Genomic DNA, 20,412 nt, shown 5'->3' on the forward strand with positions numbered 1-20,412 from the left:
GCCCCTTCCAAAGACGGTGGGTGGGCAGCTGCCGAGGGTAATTCAATCCTTGTGGTCACGAGAGGGGGCTGCGTCCTGGGTGGTTCAAAGTCCTCGTGGGATCCAAATGTAGAGATGACGCCGAGAACTTAGAACCTGGGGTGGCAAGACGGCTGCCTGGGTCCTTCTTGATCTGGTGTCCTGATGTCTTTAGCTGTTTGGTTCCTCTGATTGTCTTTACTTGAGTTTCTTATTCACTGAGCACCTTTCTGCTTCCTGCATATTCCCAAACTGTGTGGCAGCTGCATACCGCACGGTAAATGAGTGAGACGGCTTCTGTTTCTCTTTTGAAAACTTACTGAAGAATAGACGGACCCAGTGGGATTCCTCAACCCCACACCCCACATTCCTCACGAATGACCTTCCTTGTCTGGGATGTAGCTAAAGACAGCTGGCTCCTGCCCAGGTAGTGCATTTCATCATCCAGACCCTCTATACTGAACCCGATGACCGGGACAAACTTCCAGGCGAGTCAGTCAGAATGGACGGCTGGCACGTGTAGTGTACTGCAGCCCCTCCTGTGTGTAGGCCTGCACCAATCCTGCCCGAAGTGTTCTCTGCAGTGAGAGGGAGAATTCCTGACTTCTGGGTCCAGGGAATTCGTGGCTCTGTGGATCCAAAGGACTTGGTTGGCTCCCTTCTAAGATGGAGGTGGGGCCAGGACAAAGCATAACCAGTAGAACCTCACTGAGGTTGTACTGGCAAGGGTGGTACTGGTGCCCCCAGGTACAGCCTTAGGTCTGCCATGGGCAGTCAGAGGTGTACAGTGGGCCCCGGATCCCTGCTGCTGGTTCATGTTTGATCATGTGAGAGCCCAATGGTGGGAGCAGGAAGGCAGAAGGAGTGTGGGCCCTTTGGCAAGGATAGAACGGTGAGAGGAAGTGCCAAGGGGCCACCGTGCCTCGGGGGTGTCCTGATGGTATCCCCAAAGATGTGTAGATGCTGGCCCCCTCCTTGACATCTGTCCGGCCCCACATGGCCTCCATCTGGCATTCTTCCAGACTCCTCTCAAACCGTATTTCCAGCAGGTGTCCTGCCATCAGCCTTACACCCACTGAGTGTTGCTCTTAGCATGTGTCCATGTAGTTTATGCCCTGCTGGTAATCTGTGATTGTGTGCAGGTTGTGTCCTGTGTGTATGTTGTGGCTAAGGTGGATTTGGGCCCCTGAGATCGGGACCTGTCGTCTACTTGTGTCTGGCTTCCATCCCCCTCCTCCGCAAACACCACCATCAACAATAACAACTGGAACCTAATACAGCGCATTACGTCACATAGACAAAAATGCTTGTAAATGAGTTAACATCACCGACACTCAGAGGCTGGCCCCCACTGCAAACGTACACTATGTAGGTGAAAAGCTGAGTTTTCAAAATGGAGGAATGTGTAGAGAGGAGCCCTTTCCTTTCACGGTTCATTTAACAGGCGAGGCATTTGCCCTGATAAAGCTGTGAGAATTACAAAAGAAGTGGGAGGCGTGTTGCATAACCGCACGGAACATATTGACCCGGGGAAGACTCTTAATAGAGCTGGCGAAGTACTAAATGTTAAAAGAAATGAGAGTCAGAAGCATTTGCTTTGGCTTTGGAAAATCAAAAACAGCTTTTTCCAAACAGCCTTTACTATGCAATTCCTTGAGATAACAGTTTAATGTAAGTGAATTATTTGTGTTCTTGGTTTTTCAGAAATGTATTTTCTTTTTAAAAAACGAAAACTTAAAGTAAAGGTGCAGATTCTTGGTGTCCGGGAAGAACAAGGTGCAAGGTGGCTCCTCGCCACAAGAGGGCGCCGTCTCCCTGGACTGAGGAGCCTGCTCTGGCGGTTCTGGCTTTGCCCATCCTCAACCTAGCTGAGACCGCAACCCACTCTCTGTATGTGGCCCAGGTCCAGGGGTTGGAGTGGGCTCCAGACCTCTTCTCCTATTCAGGCAGCTCCCGCAGCGGGTGTATGTCTGGGGTGCAGAAGGCTATGAGTGGTCAGGCTGGGGAGGAGGGCATGTTTAAATTACAGACTGGGCAGGAGTGCTGTGCTGGCAGCTTTGCCCAGGAGCCAGGAGGGCGGTGGTGTCTGGGGCATGACCTCGGGCAGCTGTGGTGCTGGTTAGGGTGCTGGGCAGGGCCTGGCTGGCGAGGCCCAGAGAGCGTGGGTGTGGCGACCACAACAGAGACCGGGGTCACACAGGGCCTCTGGGAGCCTCTGCTACATGGCCGGCTCCTCCCAGCTCTCCCAGTCCTGGGATTGTGGGATGCGACCCAGACAAAGTCCAGACTTCTCAGTGGGGTCCTCTGCAGTCTGGCTTCAATCTTGCTTCCTCAGTGTTATCTTCTCTCAAAGTAGCTCTTCTCCAGCCCAGCTGGATGACCTGCTCTCCCCTCAAACGACTGGGACTTTACTTCATTCATTCATTCACGTATTCATACATGCAATAAACAGTAGCCAGGCACTGTGGAGATACAAGACATTGCGCTTTCATGGACACTGTAGTTGTAAGCCCCCAGGTCTTTATTCGTGCTTTTCTCCTTGCCCTTCTCTGCCTGGCCAGATTTTACCATCCCTCAGTGACCTCCTCCAGCCTCTCCAACTCTAGGAAGCCCCTTCTGATTACTCCCAAGGGAGGCAAGGGGCCTTGTGTGTTCCTTCACGGTTGTATCTCGAGCGCCTAATACTGCTCCTGGCACAAGCAGGGCCGAAGAAATATTTGTTGACTTGAATGAATGAGGCGTTCTTGTGTATCTCTGACTCCACAGCCTGATTGCTGAAACTTTCACTTGGCAAAACAGCCTGCATGTGACATCTCTCCTGCTGCACTGCGGTGCTTCTGACCACTCCACTGACACTTGGTAGTCGGCTTAGGCAGGGCTCTTGAGTTGCAAGGAACAGGAAGGAATTTATTGGCTCCTTGAACCACCTCCCCAGGGGGTGGGCAGGAAGGGCTGGGCCTCCCTTCCGGAGGACAGGAATCTGGGATTAGGATGTCAGGACACCCTTCCACTCATCGTGTCTTTATCTCCTGCTCCTGCCAACAGGCTTTCTCCACCCAGAAAATGTCTGTCAGCCGGTTCAGAGTCCCATCTTCAAGCTGAGCAGACCCAGAGGGATAGGGTTTCTCTCTCCAGCTCCGGTTTTTAAATTCTAATGAAAGCTCTGATAGGCTTGGGTTTTCTGTATCACACCCTCTTCCCTTGGAGCAATCCCTGTGGCCAGGGGCAGTGATGGAGGACGATTGCAGCCCCGACGGGAATGGCAGACTTGGACTAGACAAGGAGCAGTTGATCCCCAAAAGATGGGTCAGAGAAACAGACAGGGCCATTGGGAAGAGCTGGGACCACCACCCTGTGACAGGCCTGCAACAGGGTGGCGCTTACGTTTTCAGGTTTCTTTCGTCTTCTTGGGGACAGGGACCTTACGTGCCGCACCATGCTGTCTTTGCTGACAAATATTGGCCGATTTCTAGGAAAAGGAAGGTTGTTTTTTTTTTACTGGAATCCCTGGTGATTCTTCCTTCCACTTTCCATGAGCCTACAACTGTCCATCTTGTCGTGGCTGCTGTGAATGAGGTCATTTGTCTTATCTCAGGGTGTGGAACTCTAAAGCACTCTGGTAGCCATATTAGGACTTGGGTTGTCACTTCTGGTTGTCCTTCTGAGAAAATCCTCTGAGCCCAGCAGTGCGAGTAATAGCTTTCTGTCTTCGGTGGGGAATGGCTCTACGACTGGTTTTTCTATTTGTGTTTCTTTGTTTATTTTGGTAGAAAATGAAGGCAACTTTGTAAAATGGCGTCGTCGTCGGATGGTCTCCGGAGAGTGTCCGTTTCAGAAGGTGAGGCATTCCTCTCAGAAGAGCTCCAGGCTTTCAACAGCCCTGTTAGGTAATATGATTGTACTTATTTCTTTGCTGGGGAAACTGAGGCCAAGAGATGGTCACATGCCCAAGGTCACAGAGCTGTGGGAAGTGGGGAGGAGGACGGCGAGACGTGTCTGGATAGGGAGCCACGTGCCAGAGGCTTTGCGTGCCACAAATCATTTCATCTGCCCAGCTGTCCTCTGAGGTCAGAATCAGATGACAGGCTTGGTAAAAATGTGCGTCTTTTCCAAGGTCATAGACGCAAATAGGGGTGGGATTCATTGAGTCCAAAGCCCATACTGTTTTTACGTCCTTATACCGTGTGACCTCGCACAGGTCACCTTACCCCCGTGTGCCTCCGTTTTCTAACCTGTAAAATGGGGATGGTAACAGTATGTGCCTCATGGGTCTGTGGTGAGGGTTAAATGAAACGACGCCTGCTCTCAGTAAGAGCGCTAAAGGGGGACGCTTTTGTTGCCGTTGTTATACCAGGAGACCTCCCTCAGGGTCACCAGTCAGGCCACTCCCTGTTGCAGGAGAATCAGATCCCTGTGGGAGCCCCTTCTCAGCCCAGGTGCTGCAGAGGCCCCACTGCAGGTGCCTGGGAAAGTTTGCCACGGGAATAAAGGGAACAAAGGCTCCAGGTGCTCGCATGGTGCTTTGTCTGGCTGAAGGCCCGTTTCCTGCTCGATCAGGTTGCTCTTGGCAGGCTGGGCTCATGGAGTGGCCCTTCCTCCCTGCCCCCCCAGCCCAGGGCGGAGGGCGAGGCTTGGCCCAGCCGCGTGATGCATTTCCTTTCTGGAACTCAGCCCAGGGGTCTCAGTGGCTGAAGCAGGAAGCCGTGGGACATTGGGCCCCCTTCCAGCTCTATGGCCTCAGTGAACCCCCTCCCATGCTCCCCTTTTGGGGTAGCCTTGTGGGTAGAGACTGGGGTTCATGGGCCAGGATCAACCCAGGAATGGAGCAGTAGGGTGACCCTAGGCAAGCTGCCTTTCTCTCTGTGTCTGTTGTGCAAGTACGGAGGTTCTAGACGTTTGGGCTGGTTCGTAGATAAAGCTCTTGCAAGCCCTAAAATTTTTCTGGGGCGCCCAGCATGGAACTGCGAACCCAATGGAGGGTGGTGATCTTAGTACAACACCAACTAGATTGTATCTCTCCGTGCTTACACCCGCCTCCCCGCCCTCCCTCTCCTGCTGCAACTCCAAGCCACCAGCTTCAAGTTCTTTGAACAGGAGTGTATTCCTGCCTCGGGGCTTTTGCACTTGTCCCCGTGCTCTGGGACACTTTGTGCTCCACGTATTGGCATGGCTTTCCTTGTCACGCAGGCCTTAGTTCTCAGGTGTTATGTCCTCAGAGAAGCCTTCTTTCGTCACCCCCAAAACTAACCCCTGCCTTGTCCCTCTCCATCACCCTCATCCTGCTTTGTTTCACTCGGAGCCCTTGCCTCTCTCTGAAGGTGTCTTGTTTTTATTGTTTCCCTTTTTTGTTGTCCACCTCTGGACTGAAATCAAAGCGCCATGAGGAAAGGGCCTTATCTGTCTTTCCTTCCACTGTCTCCCCAGCCCTGGCGCGGTACCTGGCACTCAGGGGCTCTCTGTAGATCCCCTCGTAAGTCCCATGTAAATTGCAATGTCTGTTCCCATCATGCCTCTCTGCTCTGGGCAGTGGGCCAGAACTGGGATGAGGCGGCATTGCTGGAGTGAAAACACTTTAGACTTCCCAAACACTTTCACACGTGGTGCCTCATTTGCACCTGGCGTTGACCTACCTGTAAGACAGGTAGGGCAAGCTCAGGAGCTCCGTTTTCACAGATGAGAAAATTGAGGAGCCCAGAGGCTTACGGAACTTAGTAAGTTCCTGAAGTCAAGCGCAGGACCAGGGCTAGAGCTGGAGTCTTAGGCCATTTCCAGGCCTCCAGGAACGCCCTCAAAGAGAAAATCCCCACATCAAACCCATTTTTCCATTAGGTCGTGTCATCGACATAAACAGAATCGAAATTGCTGCATGAGAGGGTAGGACTCTGACCTCTGAGGGTCTTTCCTGCTCTCAAATTTTCTAGGGCTCTGTGATTTATGTGTTACCTTTAAGTCTCAGCCAGGGAAACTCTAAAATTCTTGCCCTCTTTCATGGCTGAGCAATCTCAGTTTCTTCCCTGTTCTTCTGCTGTGGAATTACAGCCGTGCTTCTAGGTAGAACCTAGTACACAGTGCTCAGTACTTGACACAGTCATACAGCGCACCCAGCTTCACACGTACCCAACTGCAAAGGAGGCTCAGACAGGGGAAGGGACTTTCCACCAGGAAAGTGGCAAAGGCGGGTCTGGAACTGAGCCGGAGAACCAGCTGGTCTAACCCAAGCAGGGTATTTCTCCCTCCCCACACCTGCATACAAATTCCCTCCCAGCTGCTCGGAAGATGGCGTTCTTCATGGCGTAAAATGTTAAAATCATAATGCCATCTTCAGATCCCTTTATTACGCTCATTAAGGGCTTATTACGTCTTGCCGTGGCCTCCTGCTCGACCTACAGCAGAGAGGGAGGCGATGAGATGCTTCTCCGGCTGCGTCCATATGACGGAACCCACAGCAGCTCCTCCAAAGGAGGACAGAAGTCTAGACGTATTGGTAACTTTAGAAACACATGCGTGTGTGGGTGCAGGCGCACAAAGAGACAGTCTGGAAGGCTGTGCTTCAGAATGCCAGTGGCAGCATCTCTGATGACGGCCTTCTGAGTGATTTTCACTCTCTTTATGCCTTTTGATATTGTCTGATTTTTTTTTTTTTTTTTTACAAGGAGCAAGCAGTTCTTTTATAATCAGGAAAAAAGCCACTGACTAGAAATAAAGAAACAGGAAGAAGCCTCGATCGATGTATGACCATTGTTTTCAGTCCAATCACACTGAGAATGTAGGATTTGTGTCAGATGGAGCCTCTGCTTGGGGGGCATTGAAAATATTCCTGTAAGGAGGACAAATGAGACACCTTCCTACTTGTTTATGTGTGACTGTCAATGAGTCAGAAATCCCTCAGAGCCGTTAACTGATCTGTCTGAACCGATGAGTCAGGGTCCATCCCAGATTGTATGTTTGTGTGCTTCCCGGTCCAGCTCTTCCGGGGCCAGCCCCCAGCTTCACGCAGGCACACACAGGTACCACCAGCCGACTCCCCCGTATGTTCTGGGAAGGGTGTGGGTACGCTTGGCTTATTCATCTGTCCTTAAGAGGTACACACACCACTCTTGAGTGCTGAGCTCAGACTGTAAACTGCCAAATAAGAAAATAAAAGGGAAAATAAATATCAGTACTTCCTGTTCCATAAATGTTGCAACAGTCTAGCCGTAGTTCAGAGTATGTATTTTGTGAATAACCAGAAATAACCTACATGTCTGTCAATAGCGGTCAGTTATAACGCATTATGGGATGCCCAGGGAATAGAATATTCTGCAGCTGTTAAAAAGAGTGAGATAGCTATATGTACAGTGACACAGGAAATGGTCCGTTTTAAGAAAAAGAGGGCAGTTGCATAGCAGTGTGTCTACAGTATGCTCCCATTTGTGTGAATGTGCAGTATGATTCTTATTTTTTAAATTGTAAATGGATATCTTCTCATCGTAAAAGGATAAAAACTACAGAAAAATGTGGACTAACATACGAAACTCCCCCATCACCACTTACCTCAGTCAGGGCGGCTAGATTGTGCTGTGGTAACAGACACCTCTAAACATCTCCGTGGCTTTAAACAAGAAAGCTTTCTTGTCCGTGCTTTATTCCCAACATGGCTCGCAAATGCTCAGCTATTTGTGGTCCTCATGGCACCGCTGTCAGCTTCTGATGCCACCTCCCAACATAGGTCTCCAGGGTCCCCTATTGCACAAGAAGAAAGCATGAGAACCACACACTGGCCCCAGTAGGGACACATGTCACTTTTCCTCACAGTGTGTGGGCCAAAGCAAGCCGCATGGTTACATCTAACGTCCAGAGAGTATCTAATGCTCCATGTGCCCAGCAAGAAGAGAGCTGGAAATACTGGGGAGCCCTGGCAATCCCGACCTCCCGTCCCGAACCAGCTGGATCGTGCCAGGCGTTTCTGTTTCCATTGGTGTACGTAGTAGTAGGTTTACGGTCATTTGAAAATATAACACAGACTTCGTAGTCAGAGAGACCTAGGTTTGAATCCCAATTTATGTATTTTATGTGTGTGTGTGTATGTGTGTGTGTGTGTGTGTGTGTGTGTGTCCCCCTTATCCACGGGCAACCACAGTCCAAAAATATTAAGTGGAAAACTCCAGAAATACCCAGTTCATAAGTGGTGACTCACACACTGTTCTGAGTAGCGAGATGACCGTGCGCCCGCCTGCCTGGCGCGGAGCCCTCCGTCTGTCCAGCTTCTCCCCGCAGTGGTCACTTGCCTCCCGGCCCCTAAGTCACCTAGCAGCCGGCTCCTTACCAGATCAGCTGTGGCGGGATCGCACTGCTGTGCTCGTCCCCCTGATTTTCCTTCCTAATGGCCCCAAAGCGCAAGAGTAGGGGCGCTGGCCATTCGGACACGCCAAAGGGAGGCCGGGAAGTGCTTCCTTTCAGTGATAGGAAATATCTATCTATCTATTTATCTATCTATCTACCTACCTACCTACCTTCCTACCTACCTACGTATCTATCTATCGTCTATATATCTCCTATGATCTCATTATTTAAGAAAGTGTATTAATTATATATACTTTGATGATATGAAAGGATAAGTGTCATAATATTAGCAGTTATTACCTCCAGGAGATGGGGATATGAATTGTTTTCTTCGTGCTTGTCAGAATTTTCTAATTTTTCTATAAAGAACAAGATTGCATAATGAAAGACAAAGGTTATTTAAATGTGTCTTTTGTGACTTTTTATTATCGGTCAGTGCTCCAGGTAATTTGCTGGCATCTGGAGGGGACTGGGGCTGTGACTGGGCATCAGGGCACCTTGGTTTGTGCTGTGTGTGACCTTGGGCAAGTCCCCTGAGGTGGCTGGTATGTGTACCTGTTGTTTACAGATGCACAGACAGGACCTACCCTGTGCCCAAGGCCCCACAGCTCAGCTCATGGTGACAGAGCTGGGTTTTGAACCCAGGTGTCCTGATTCCGGCTCCAGGACTTTCTACACGACATCACAGCCGCCCCTCTCTGAGCCTCATCTCTGAAATGACAGGTCAGAACATAGTCCCTTCCGGCTGAAAATACTTAGTGTCCACAGGGAGTTGCCCCCTCCCTCATCATTCCTGGTGCTTCGCAGGCCCCAGGCCTGGTGGTGTGCCCTGCTTGTCGGGTGCCAGCCTGCCCTAGGCCAGCGGGACTCCAGGCTGGGGTCTGAAGAACTCCAGCCTGCCCACGGCCATCAGGAAGGGGAGCGCGGGGGTGCTCTGGCCAAGCATCTGGCCGTGTGCCCCAGCACCAGGCAACTGCCCATGAGAGCTGGCAGGGGGCCAGGGACTCTTCTTTCCCTTTAAACAGACACAGGCAGTCTGTTGAGATTCTGGAAACATCTGACCTTTTGCAGAGCATCTCAAGAGTTGTCAGGGAGGGCCAGAGGGAGGTCCTTTGCTGTCTCTAAGTGCTTTAACCCTTTCCGCACAACCCTTCCCAACAACAACAAAAGGGATCAGTTTCCAACAAACTGGAAAGATCCGTGGGGCCTCTTTTCCTGCGGGTTGTCTGGGGACGTAGATCACGCCTGGAAGCACAGAAGAGACATTTAGCCCAGAGATCTCCTGCGTCATTTTCTCAGTTCCCAGTGTCAAGGGTAGGAGGCCTGGGCCACAGGACAGAGGGCCTAGAGGAGAGGGGCTGACAGGAGAACAAAGGGAGCAGCTCGGCCAGCCCTGAGCGGAGGCCCTGCTGGAGGGCCCGGATGTCAGGGCTGGAAGGGGAGCTGCTCCTTTGACAGAGCAATGTGCTCCATCATTCATCCTACAGGTGTTTATAGGGCACCTACTATGTGCCGGGCACTGTGAGAGGCTCCGGCAACACAATGGCCAAGGACACCCAGCTAGACACATCACGTGCCTTTGTGGAACCCTCGTTCATGGGGGGAGGAGACTGTGACCCAGTAATTGCGATCGCAAATCTCAGTACAACTGGTTAGGTCCTGGGAGGGCCTGATGGGGGGACTTCATTTGGGAAGGTCAGGGGAGCTTTTCCAGGAAGCTGTATGAGCAAGCGGCTCAAGCTTTGCTGCTGAAAGTTGGAGCACATGTGCGTCACCCGGAAAGAAGCTTGTGAAAATGCAGGACCTTGGTCCTGGTCCTTGCCCCAGGCCTCCTGTATCTAAATCTGCATTTTAACAAGCTCAGCCATGTGATGTGTGTACATATGAAGGTTCCAGAAGCAGTGCGAAGGGTTGAACTAGGTACAGCTTGAAACTGGAGGAGAACCTTCCAGATAAGAGCCCTAGGGTGGGATGGAGCTTGCTGCAGGATGGGAATGTGTGTGTATAAAAAACAAAAAAACAAAAAACAAAAAAGTTTTTTAAGTGGGAGAGACTTCAGCATGCTTCAAAGCTTTTAGAAATAAACCAGTGGAGAGGGAGGGAGGGAGAGGGAAACAAAGTACAGTGGAGGAATGGGGGGAGGAGGTACGATTCCTATAGGGCAAGCTTCTGAACCTCTGCTGCGAGCTGGAATCTCCTGGGGAGCTTTAAAAGATGGCCGTGTGGGGCCCACCCCCAGGGACTCACGTTTACATGCTCTGTAGGTGCAGCCAGCTACCCCAAGGGATCCCAGTGTGCACCCAGCACAGAGAAGCACTGTTTGGCGTGAGGAAGTCTAGGAAGGGAAGGGTGAAGGGCTGCAAGTGGGTGCAGCCTGTCAGGGGCCCAGGAGGGTCCTTTTAGCTGCGTCTCACATTTGGGAAGGGCCTCGGATTTAGAATTCAGATGTCATCCGAAAATGTATTCATACAGATCGCCACTGTATTTACATGGGGCTGTTAAAAGCGCTCATATGTTGTGTTTAAACGTTCACGATAACTGCATTCTTGTTATTTTCGTAACCCGGTTTTGGCGAGTTTTCTACCTGTCCCTTTTCATGAAAGTAGCCTGGGTCTCTCTCAGTGCAAACGGGAAAGATAAAGGAGACCTCATCTGGTGGCTTCTACTTTGGGAAGTAAAGGGAGGGTGTTGGAATTTGGGGAGAAGGGAGAAAGTTTAGGGGAGTTGTTGCAGACAGTGGTACAGAGAGGTGACCAGAGAAATGAGTGGGCCGGCAGGGCGGGGTTGGGGGGCCTCTGAGACTGCCGACCTGGATGGCAGTGGGACCTTCCCCCCTGAGTGCTGTCCCCAGAGCTTACCCAGAGCTTGTGGTTTACCCAGAGCTTTTGACAGACAGTGGACACACAATGGCGAGGGAAGTGAGGCACTGAGGCAATACGGCTGTTGAAATGGATTGTGGACTCCACGTTGGGTTAGGAGGGAATGGAGAGAGGGAAGGCAATGGCCTGGGAGAAGGTGGAGACGCTGGCGAGGTCCAGGGGGGTCCGAGGGGGTGTGTGGAACCAGATCGCGGCCAGACCGGGGTGCTGGAGTTTGGGGCCTTGGCGATGGAGCTGTCCGTCGCTGTTGGTGGAACGGCAGTGGTGGAGGTGGGGTGGGAGGTCAGTGGAGACCTAAGAAACCACATGCAGACGTGTCTTCCACGTGGATGCTGAAGTCACAAGACAATGACAGGGCTGTGGGTGGAGAGAAGGACTGGGGGCCGCAAGCCAAAATCTCCAGGGACTAAGAGGAGTGGCCAGGACAACCGCAGGGCTTTGCCCAGAGGAAGGAAGAGTCCTTTTCAGGAGGGGCAGGGGCTGTGCTCCTCCCCTGTGTCCAGGGAGAGCTGGGGGAGGCAGAGGAGGGGCCGGGTGGAGAAGCCGGGGAAGTACAGGGTGTGAGGGACGGTGCCATGGGGCAGAGACGCGGTCAATGACGTGAAAGGTTTCAGCTGGTGGCAGTGGTTCTCCACATGTGCTTTCTCTACCTGCAGCAGTGACACCACCTCGCACTTGGGAACTTACTCGATATGGAAATTTTCAGGAACTGCCCAAACCTACTGAGTCAGTTGGGTGGAGCTCAGCCATCGTCTGTAATGAGCTTTCTGGCGATTTTGATACAAGCTCAAGTTTAAGACCCACAGGAATTTGGTGCTGGGGGAAAACATTCTGTTTCCCTTTATGGAAAGAAAGAAAACTGAATCCTGAATGTATCGTCCCATGAAAAAGTGGATTCTGTGTGGGTTAAAACCTAAATGTGTCCAGAAAACCATGAAGTTAATAATATAAAATGTTGACAAGTATCGCTGTGACCTTGGGGCAGGCGTGAATTGCTTAAATAAAATTTCGAAAGCATGAGCCATAAAGCAAAACAATCGATTAGTTTTATTAATCAGAATTAAAGATTTCTGCCCAAGGATAGATACAGTGACCAGATTAACAGGTGACAAGACTGGGAGACTGTATTTGGGACTTCTCAACCTGACGAGGGACTAATACCTAGATTCAGACTATATTAGGAACTTCTGCAAGTCAACAGGAAAAAGATGGGACTCACGTGGGGAAAAAGGGGCAAAGAAATCAGTAGTTGATTTACAAAAGGAGAAATTTAAAAGCTAATGAACACAGGAGGAGATGTTAAATGTATTAGAAATCAGGGCAATACACATTAAAGCAGTTTTAGTGAGAGTAGCCCCAAACTTCCAAACTGGAAACAACCCAAAAGTCTATCCATAGGCGAAACAAACTGATGTTCACACAATAAGTACTCAATGATAAAAAAGAATGAATCATTTTTTATTAAAGTATAGTTGGCATACAATAGTATATAAGTGTCAGCTGTACAACGTCATGATTCAACACGTATATGTCTTATGATGTGATCACTACCCTAAGTATCCCTCTGTCACGGTGCCAAGTTATTGCAATATTATTGACTATATTCCCGAGCTGTATACGACATCTCCTTGGCTTGTGTATTTTATAACAGGAAGTTTGTACCTCTTATTTCTCTTAGTCTTTTTCACCCATCCCTTCACCCCCTCTCCCCTTCGGCATCTTTGTTCTTTGTTTCTATGACTCTTTTTGTTTTGCTTGTTTGCTTGTTTCAATTTTAATTCCACATATAAGTGAGATCATTGGTATTTCTCTTTCTCCGTCTGACTTATCTCACTCAGCATAATGCCCTCTAGGTCCATCCACGTTGTCGCAAATGACAAGATTTCGTTCTTTCTTATGGCTGCGTGATGTTCCATTGTTCATATGTACCACCTCTTCTTTATCCATTCATCCATCAGTGGGCACTTAGGTTGGTTCCATATCTTGGCTATTGTAAATAATGCTGCAGTGAACATAAGGGTGCATATATCTTTTCAAATTAGTGTTTTGGATTTCGTGGGATAAATACTCAGAAGCAGAATTGTTAGGTCATATAGTTGTTCTATTTTTAGTTTTTAAGGAACCCCCATACTGTTTTCCATAGTGGCTGCACCAATTTACAATCCCACCAATAGTGCATGAAGGTTACCTTTCTCCCCACCCTCACCAGCACGGGTTATTTGTTGATTTATTGATGACACCATTCTGACAGGTGTGAGGTGGTTTTAAATGGCATTTCCTTGATGATTAGTGACATTGAACATCTTTTCATATGCCTGTTGGCCAAGAATGAACTATTGCTATAGCTCTTAGAAACATTATGCTTAGTGAAAAGCAGCCAGACACAAAATAGTATATACTGTGTTTCCATTTAAATGAAGTTCTAGAACAGGCAGAAGTAATTTACAGTGACAGAAATCAGATTTGTGGTTGTGGGGGGCAGGGAGGGGAGACAGAGGGCAAAGGGCACAGAGAAATTTTGGGGGTAATGGAAATGTTTCTTATCTTGATTTGGGTTGTGTTTATAGGTGTACGCATTTGTCAAAACTCATCAAAATGTGCACATAAAATGTGTTAAAATATTGTAGTAAATTATACCTTGGTAAAGTTGATTCTTAAAATATGTCATTATGTTTATAACATTTAGACTGGAAATATTAGACAGCTGGATAATGCCAGGATTTGGGAGGGGGCAAGGGTCCTTGGCTGGTGGGCATGTGGATGGGGTCATATCCTGCGAATAAACTCAAAGAAATTCTCACATGGCCCATAAGGTGGGAGACAGGAAGACATTCACTGCAGAGTTATTTATGGGTGTGGGGAGTTGTGGGGCATTTGGGGGTCTGTTCTTGGTGCAGTAGATGGGATACCTTGGAGTACGATGCAGCAACTAGAAGCAGTAGATCAGAGGTACCCAGAAAGCATGGATGGGTCTGCGGAATAAAAATACTAAGAAGTAGAATTAGTATAACATAATGCCGTTTATGCCATTAATTAAAAATACAAAACAGTCCAATTAGAAAATGGGCCAAAGACTTGAACAGACGTTTCCCCAAAGAGAAGCGATGGATGGCAACTAAGCACATGAAAAGATGCTCAATATCATTCGCCATCAGGGAAATGCAAATTAAAACCACAATGAGATATCACTATACACCTATTAGAACGGTTCAAATATAAAACGCGATAACATCAAATGCTGGCAAGGATGTAGAGACACTGGACCTTTTATACGTTCTTGACGGGAATGTAAAATGGTACAGTCACCCTGGAAAATAGTGTGGCAATGTCTTATATAAAGCTAAACATGTACTTACCGTAAGACCTAGCAATGATACCTTTGGGGCATATATCCCAAAGAAATGAAACTTACGTTCATACAAAACCTGTATGTGAATGTTTATATCAGCCTTGTGTGTAACAGTCAAAAACTGGAAACAACCCAAATATCCTTCAAAGGGCCAATAGTTAAACTCTGGTATACCCATGCCATGGACTACCACTTAGCAATAAAAAAGAAAGAACTAAAGGTACACACAACAATCAGGGTGTATCTCAAGGGCACTATGGTTAGTGAGAAGAGCCAACCTCAAAAGGTCCCATTTATATAACATTCTCAAAATGACAAAACTATTGAGGTAGAGAAGAGATTGGCACAGGGTCCTGAGTAGGCGGAGTGTGACTCTAAAGAGTACCAGTTCTGTATCTCAGTTGTGGTGGTTGTTACACAAATCTATTCATAAGTCCTAGTAGCATAGAACTATACACACACACACACACACACACACACACACACAAACACATACACACACAAACACACAAATACAATAAGGGCATGTGAAAACTGGTGAAATGGAATGATAAGGTCTCTAGTCTATTTGACAGTGTTATACCTACGAATGTCACTTTCTTGGTTTCGCTAGAGTACTGCACGTTCTGTAATGTCGCCATTGAGGGAGCTGGATGAAGTGTTCATGGGACACTCTGTACTTACTATTTTGTAATGTTCTGTGGCTCTATAATTATTTCAAAATAAAAAGGTAAGAAAAAAAAGCACATGTATACAATTCTACAATACACCCTTGGCAAGGACGCATAGGAACAAAAGCATGTATCTTCACCGCCTTAGAGCGACAGCCTATAGGGGAGGGAGTCGGGGAGTGGACAGGATGAAAGGAAATGAACAGCTCCGTTCCTCAGGGGACCTGGTGCAGACCAACAGGGATGCGTGCTGGAAACTGAGGGGATTAACTCAAGCCTCTCCGCACCTGGGGTCCACAGCCAGGAAGGGAGGGGGTGGGGAGGAGGGGGACCAATAGCAGGGAAGATAAGGCCTGTTTTGCAATATTAAAGGTGTCTCCCTTTTTTCAGTGGGAGGCTGGAAGAAGGTTGGAGGAGGAGGAGAGGCAGGAAAAGGGAACAGGGAGAAGGAATGGAAAAGGGAGGAGAGAAAAGAAGGAAGAAGGATGACCTGGAGAGAAAAGGAGGGGAGGGAACGTTGTTTTCCTGATGGCTCTGGGCTGGTTTGGGGACAGAATGGGTCCGGGTGGCCTAAGCCCCTGGAGCTCTGAGGCGCCTTGAAGGCGCAGATTGCAGGAGTTCCTCTCTGCAGCCTGTGCTCCCCAGGAGGCGGCCACGAGCTCTGGGTTCTGTTCGGGAACTTGAAAGTATTGAATTTGAGCACATCCTCCTGCCCCCAGCCCCCAGCCCCCAGCATTGTTTGGAAGCCAGAGCCGAGAACTTGATTGCACGATGGTTACTACAGCCAGTTACACACAAGAGAGGTCCACTATCTTAGCTATAAAACTCAGTATGTTTTGCTCCTAATTGGATGGCTGTGAGGTGGAAGGAAGCACACGGAGAAAAAGGCAGTAATTGAGGAAGCGTGTCAAGGCTTATTGATAAGGATGCTTATCTGGGCATCACTTACATAATGAACAATTAGAAACAAGTTAAATGTCTAATAATAGAAACTTGGTGAAAATGTGTACTACATTCCTGTGGAAAGGCTACAAAAGAGTATGTACTAAGTAATCCTTTTTCTAAAAGATACAAATGTATAACTGCCCAGAAAAGAGACAGGATATTCACCAAAATAGTAACACCAGTAAGTTTAAGTCTTGTGCACTTTACGTCTAAATTTTATAAATAAAAAAAAGTTTTAGCAAATATCAACACTGCTGGTCTCTGGGTAGAGTGAAATTATGGGTGATGTTTTTCATTGTGTTTTTCTGTTTTCCAACTCTTTTGTAGTAAATATATGTTCACTTTTGCAGACAGACAAAATCATCGCGTCTTTCATTTTATGGGGGAGGCCTGTCCGGGGAGTAGGGCAGCTCCCTACCCAGCTCCGTCTGGAAGGGAGGGGTGTGGCAGAGGAGCAGTGCCACTAAGCCTAGCGTGGCCAGGGAAGATGCTGGCATGTACCTCTGGTTTCTCTAGCCTTTTGACCCACCAGCTCCGGCGCTCAGCTACTTCCATGCCCAGACTGGTTGTTTCAGGAACCGCCCAGAGAGCCACTGTGGCTTTCCTGGAAGACAGCAGAGTTTAGGATGGGGGACGAGCCAAGGTCACTTGATAGATGCTAGATGTTTATATTTATAACCGTATCTCTCCCCTCCTGCACATCTCCGGGTTTCGTCTCCCTAGCACAGCGCTGCCCATTGCACATAGAGCCGCAGCACTGCGGGGGCGGAGCCGTGGGTGGTTTCGTGCAGGGTGGCTCTGCTACTCTCACTTGCCTCCTACCGTAAACAATACTACCATTATGGAGATCTGACCGTGTGCCAGGTGTGTGCCTACAGAACTGCATTGCTTTTTACCACAACCTGTGAGGTTCCTACTGTCCTGATGTCCACTTTACAGATAAACTGCAGGCTCAGAGAGGTTAAGAAACTCGCCCTAGGTAACACAGCCAGTCAGGCGGTAGTAGTTCTAGGATTCCAATCCAGGCCCGCTGGATTCCAGCTAGTGACACTGCAGGACCCAGGTCAGATGAGGTCAAGCCTTCCAAGGTCAAGGAGGGCGCAACCCCATAGACCCCCCGCAGAGCTGTGGTGGGGCCAGGTCCTGACTGGGGGATGGGCGGATAGCAGCAAGCCCGACACCCGGTGGGCGGTTGGTAGAGGCGGGCGTGGAGGGGGGAGGGGGAGCCTGCAGGGCACCTCCCGACAATTCCCGTAAACACTGGCGGGGCGGGGCTTGGCCGAGGCCCCGCATTTCCGGGGACGCTGAGCCGGACTGAGTATCTGCGGGGACACTTCAGGTCCTCAGGGAGGGCGTCGGGCAGGCCTGGCAGCCGGGAGGATCCTAGGGACACTGCGGGAAGAGGGGGTACGCCATAGAGCTAGCCCTGCTGTGGGCAGTGGTCACGCGTGGGTCAGGACACTCTCAGGTAGGTGCAAAGGGCAGGGTGGGCGGGATCAGGGCGAAGTCGCAGGCACTACCACCGCCGACTTCCCACAGGGCTGTCTCCGAGAGGGCGCCACCCGCACGCACGCACGCTCTGATGGGTACCGGTGCCCGCCCCCGGGGTAGCCTGTTGCCATGGCAGCACTGGAAGCTGGGCCCACTTTCTCCTGGCCACCGGGCCTCTGCACTGATCGGTTTGGCTTATCTGACACCACCCCCTCCTCCCATACCTGGAACTGAGAGGCAGGAATCCTGACCCTGGAGGGAAATCCTTTGGAATTTGGGAAAGGCCTGGTCAGAACGGTCCTGGGTATGACCTTTGAGTTAGGCTCTTTGTCCTGGCTGCTTCTCTGAGTGACAAGGTGGATTTAAGGGTTAGCAGGGGAAGTAAGTGGGGATCCTGGAAATGAGTGGTCTCTAGTGTCCTCCCCGGAGCAATTGTGGTCTGGCAAAAGGACTCAGGAGCCCTGGGTCACCCTGGGAAGGTCATCAACGTCTACTCACATTTCCCCACCTATAATGTATGTGCTTTGACTTACAAATCACAGAATTATTGTAAAAGCTGAATGCCATGAGGATAGGGAAGGACACAATTCAAAACACATTTTTTCCCCCAGAAGATGCTTAAGACTTAGAAACCCATGTGGTCCCACCCCTCATTTTCATCAGAAAAACTGGACCCAAAGAGGTTAAATTACTTTCCAAGATAACACAGTGAGTTGGGTTGGTCAGAATTTGAACCCAGTCTCCTGACTTCTAGGCCATGGCTGGTTCCTTTGGTGACTATTCTTCCCGAAGTGCAGGGAAATCTGGGCTCTGTTTCCTTGTGACCTGGGTCTCAAGCTTTCGGTGACAGGTGATCTAAAGACAGGGACATTGGCGACAGGTGGAATAAAGATGGGGAATGGAAGGTGGAGGTTTGGGGAGAACCTCAGAGAAAGTCTCTGTCCCTGGTGTAGAGGGCCTGTGCCTTGGGGCTTTGCTTTCATGTCATATCGGAGTGGATTGCCCTAAAGAAATCCCCCGGAGCCGAGCATTTCCCAGCTATCCAAAATGCCATCTGTTCTGAGACCAAAAAAATCTGTTGAGACTATACGAACAAGAAACCCTTTGGCTGCCTTAAGGCAGGGACGTGGGACCTCTCACATTCGGGAGGTGCCTTTTCCTCTGAAAAGGATAAAAGGAAGGCGGGGGTGGGAGTGGGGTGGGGAAGAGATCCAGGAAGAACACTTGAGTAAATCATTTGGAAATGATTTGGGATGGTCAGTCAGCTAGAGCAGAAAACTCATTTATTCAGCTAGTAAACATTTACTGGGTGCCTGGTATTTCCAAGCTCTGCCCTGGGGGCTGAAGATGAAAAACCTGAGTTAGGCTGGCCTGCTGCCTGCACTCAGGGAGCTCCTGGAAGCAGAGCTAGGAAGAGAGGGATGTGATGTGTAAATGAGTGTTTCACTCCCGCGTAGTGAGTGCCCTAGTGGAAATCTGAGCAGAGGGCAGAGGGAACCCAGAGGGGCAACTCCGGAAACCAGTTGAAAAACAGCACGGAAACTGGTTGAAAAACAGCAGGATTGGAGCCTGTGAAACCTGGGAGCACGTGTGCATTGCTGCCAGCTGGGCCCTGGCCACTACCTTTGTCCGAGAGACAAAGGGATGAGTGAATGTGTCCAAAGAGAGTGGCAAGGGTAGGTACTCTCTGCAAAGCAGAGCTTCAGGGATCCTGATGGAGTTCTGTGAAGGCAGCAAGCCTGCCAGTTTCCTGTCATTTCATCAACGCTCAGGAGGCACCATACGCACCAGAAATACTTGGGAATGAAAGCAGAAAGGGAGGAAAGGGACATCAGACAGAATTATCCGGAGGATGGCTATACCCTGAGACGAAACACTGGTTGAAATTCCAGCTGTAGATGAAGTATCCACGTGGGTTGTGGAATCAGATCTGTGTTCTGGTCCCAGCCTTGACTTACCGCTGTGTGATCTTAGCACGTCCCTGAACCTCTCTGTGCCCCTGTTTCTCATCTAGGAAGTGGGACTATTATAATTCCTAGCTCCCTCTGTCAGGAGAATTGAAAAATGATTGAATGTAGAACGCTCGGCACGTGCCACAGTCACCGTAAATATGAGCCTTATAAATGTCAGCTGTGCTTCAGGTGGAATAGTTTACCAAATAATTCATGTCGAGGTTGCATAACTTTTCCAAAGGGAGGTGTACTTTCTTTTTACCTGACAAAGGCTAATTTTCAAGTTCCCTGTGTCTGCAGATTAGCGAACCTGAAAGAAAGGCTTTCCACCTTTAGGGGCCAGCAAGCTTTTTGAAATCCGATGAAAGCTCTGATCCCTCTATCAGAACCAAACAGCCTATCATTGTTGGGGTTCAGTTCACAGCTCCCTGAAGCCCATCCTGGGGGTTAAGGGGCTCCCTTCTCCATTGCTTACAGGCTATAATGAAGGAACTAAGGCGTCAATCGTGGGAGAAGGGCCTGGGAGGGGTGAGGTGAATCTGCTCCCTTTTGGGGGGAGGGTCTGTGGGGTCCCTGTGGAAACCATAGGTGGAGAAGCTGGAGATAAGCCTGTGTGGCTGGGTAGGTCACGCGCCAAGTCCAGGCCCTTTTGAACCCTCCTCCTCTGGGGTCCAGTGGGGCTCACCTGGAGCTCATAGTGGCCTCTGGCCCAGCGTTCACTCCCAGCCTGGGATGGCGATGCCAGGAGTTAAGGAGCCACTCCTGTGTGTCTGGTGTGCAGAGCC

At 49.7% G+C, this 20,412-nt stretch overlaps 1 protein-coding gene across 11 annotated transcripts in view; it reads left to right on the forward strand.

The window, feature by feature from the left end:
• The window catches only part of SEMA4B (semaphorin 4B), a 73,774-nt gene that overhangs the window by 22,680 nt on the left and 30,682 nt on the right, over positions 1-20,412 (forward strand). For 3 of the 11 annotated variants that reach the window (XM_019718025.3, XM_019718026.3, XM_088789361.1), the window contains one exon: positions 3,789-3,856. The exons of 6 other annotated variants lie outside the window; for them this stretch is intronic. In XM_019718025.3, coding sequence (XP_019573584.3) covers positions 3,827-3,856 — 30 coding nt within the window. In that variant the 5' untranslated portion in view covers positions 3,789-3,826. Of the gene's footprint in view, positions 1-3,788; positions 3,906-17,481; positions 17,653-20,412 lie in introns of those variants that run through there. 2 more of the 11 variants (XM_088789362.1, XM_019718028.3) reach the window with 2 other exon arrangements.

This window comes from Rhinolophus sinicus, chromosome 13 (assembly GCF_057876585.1).
Source record: "Rhinolophus sinicus isolate RSI-liver-muscle chromosome 13, RSI-T2T, whole genome shotgun sequence".
Classification (NCBI taxonomy): Eukaryota; Metazoa; Chordata; class Mammalia; order Chiroptera; family Rhinolophidae; genus Rhinolophus; species Rhinolophus sinicus.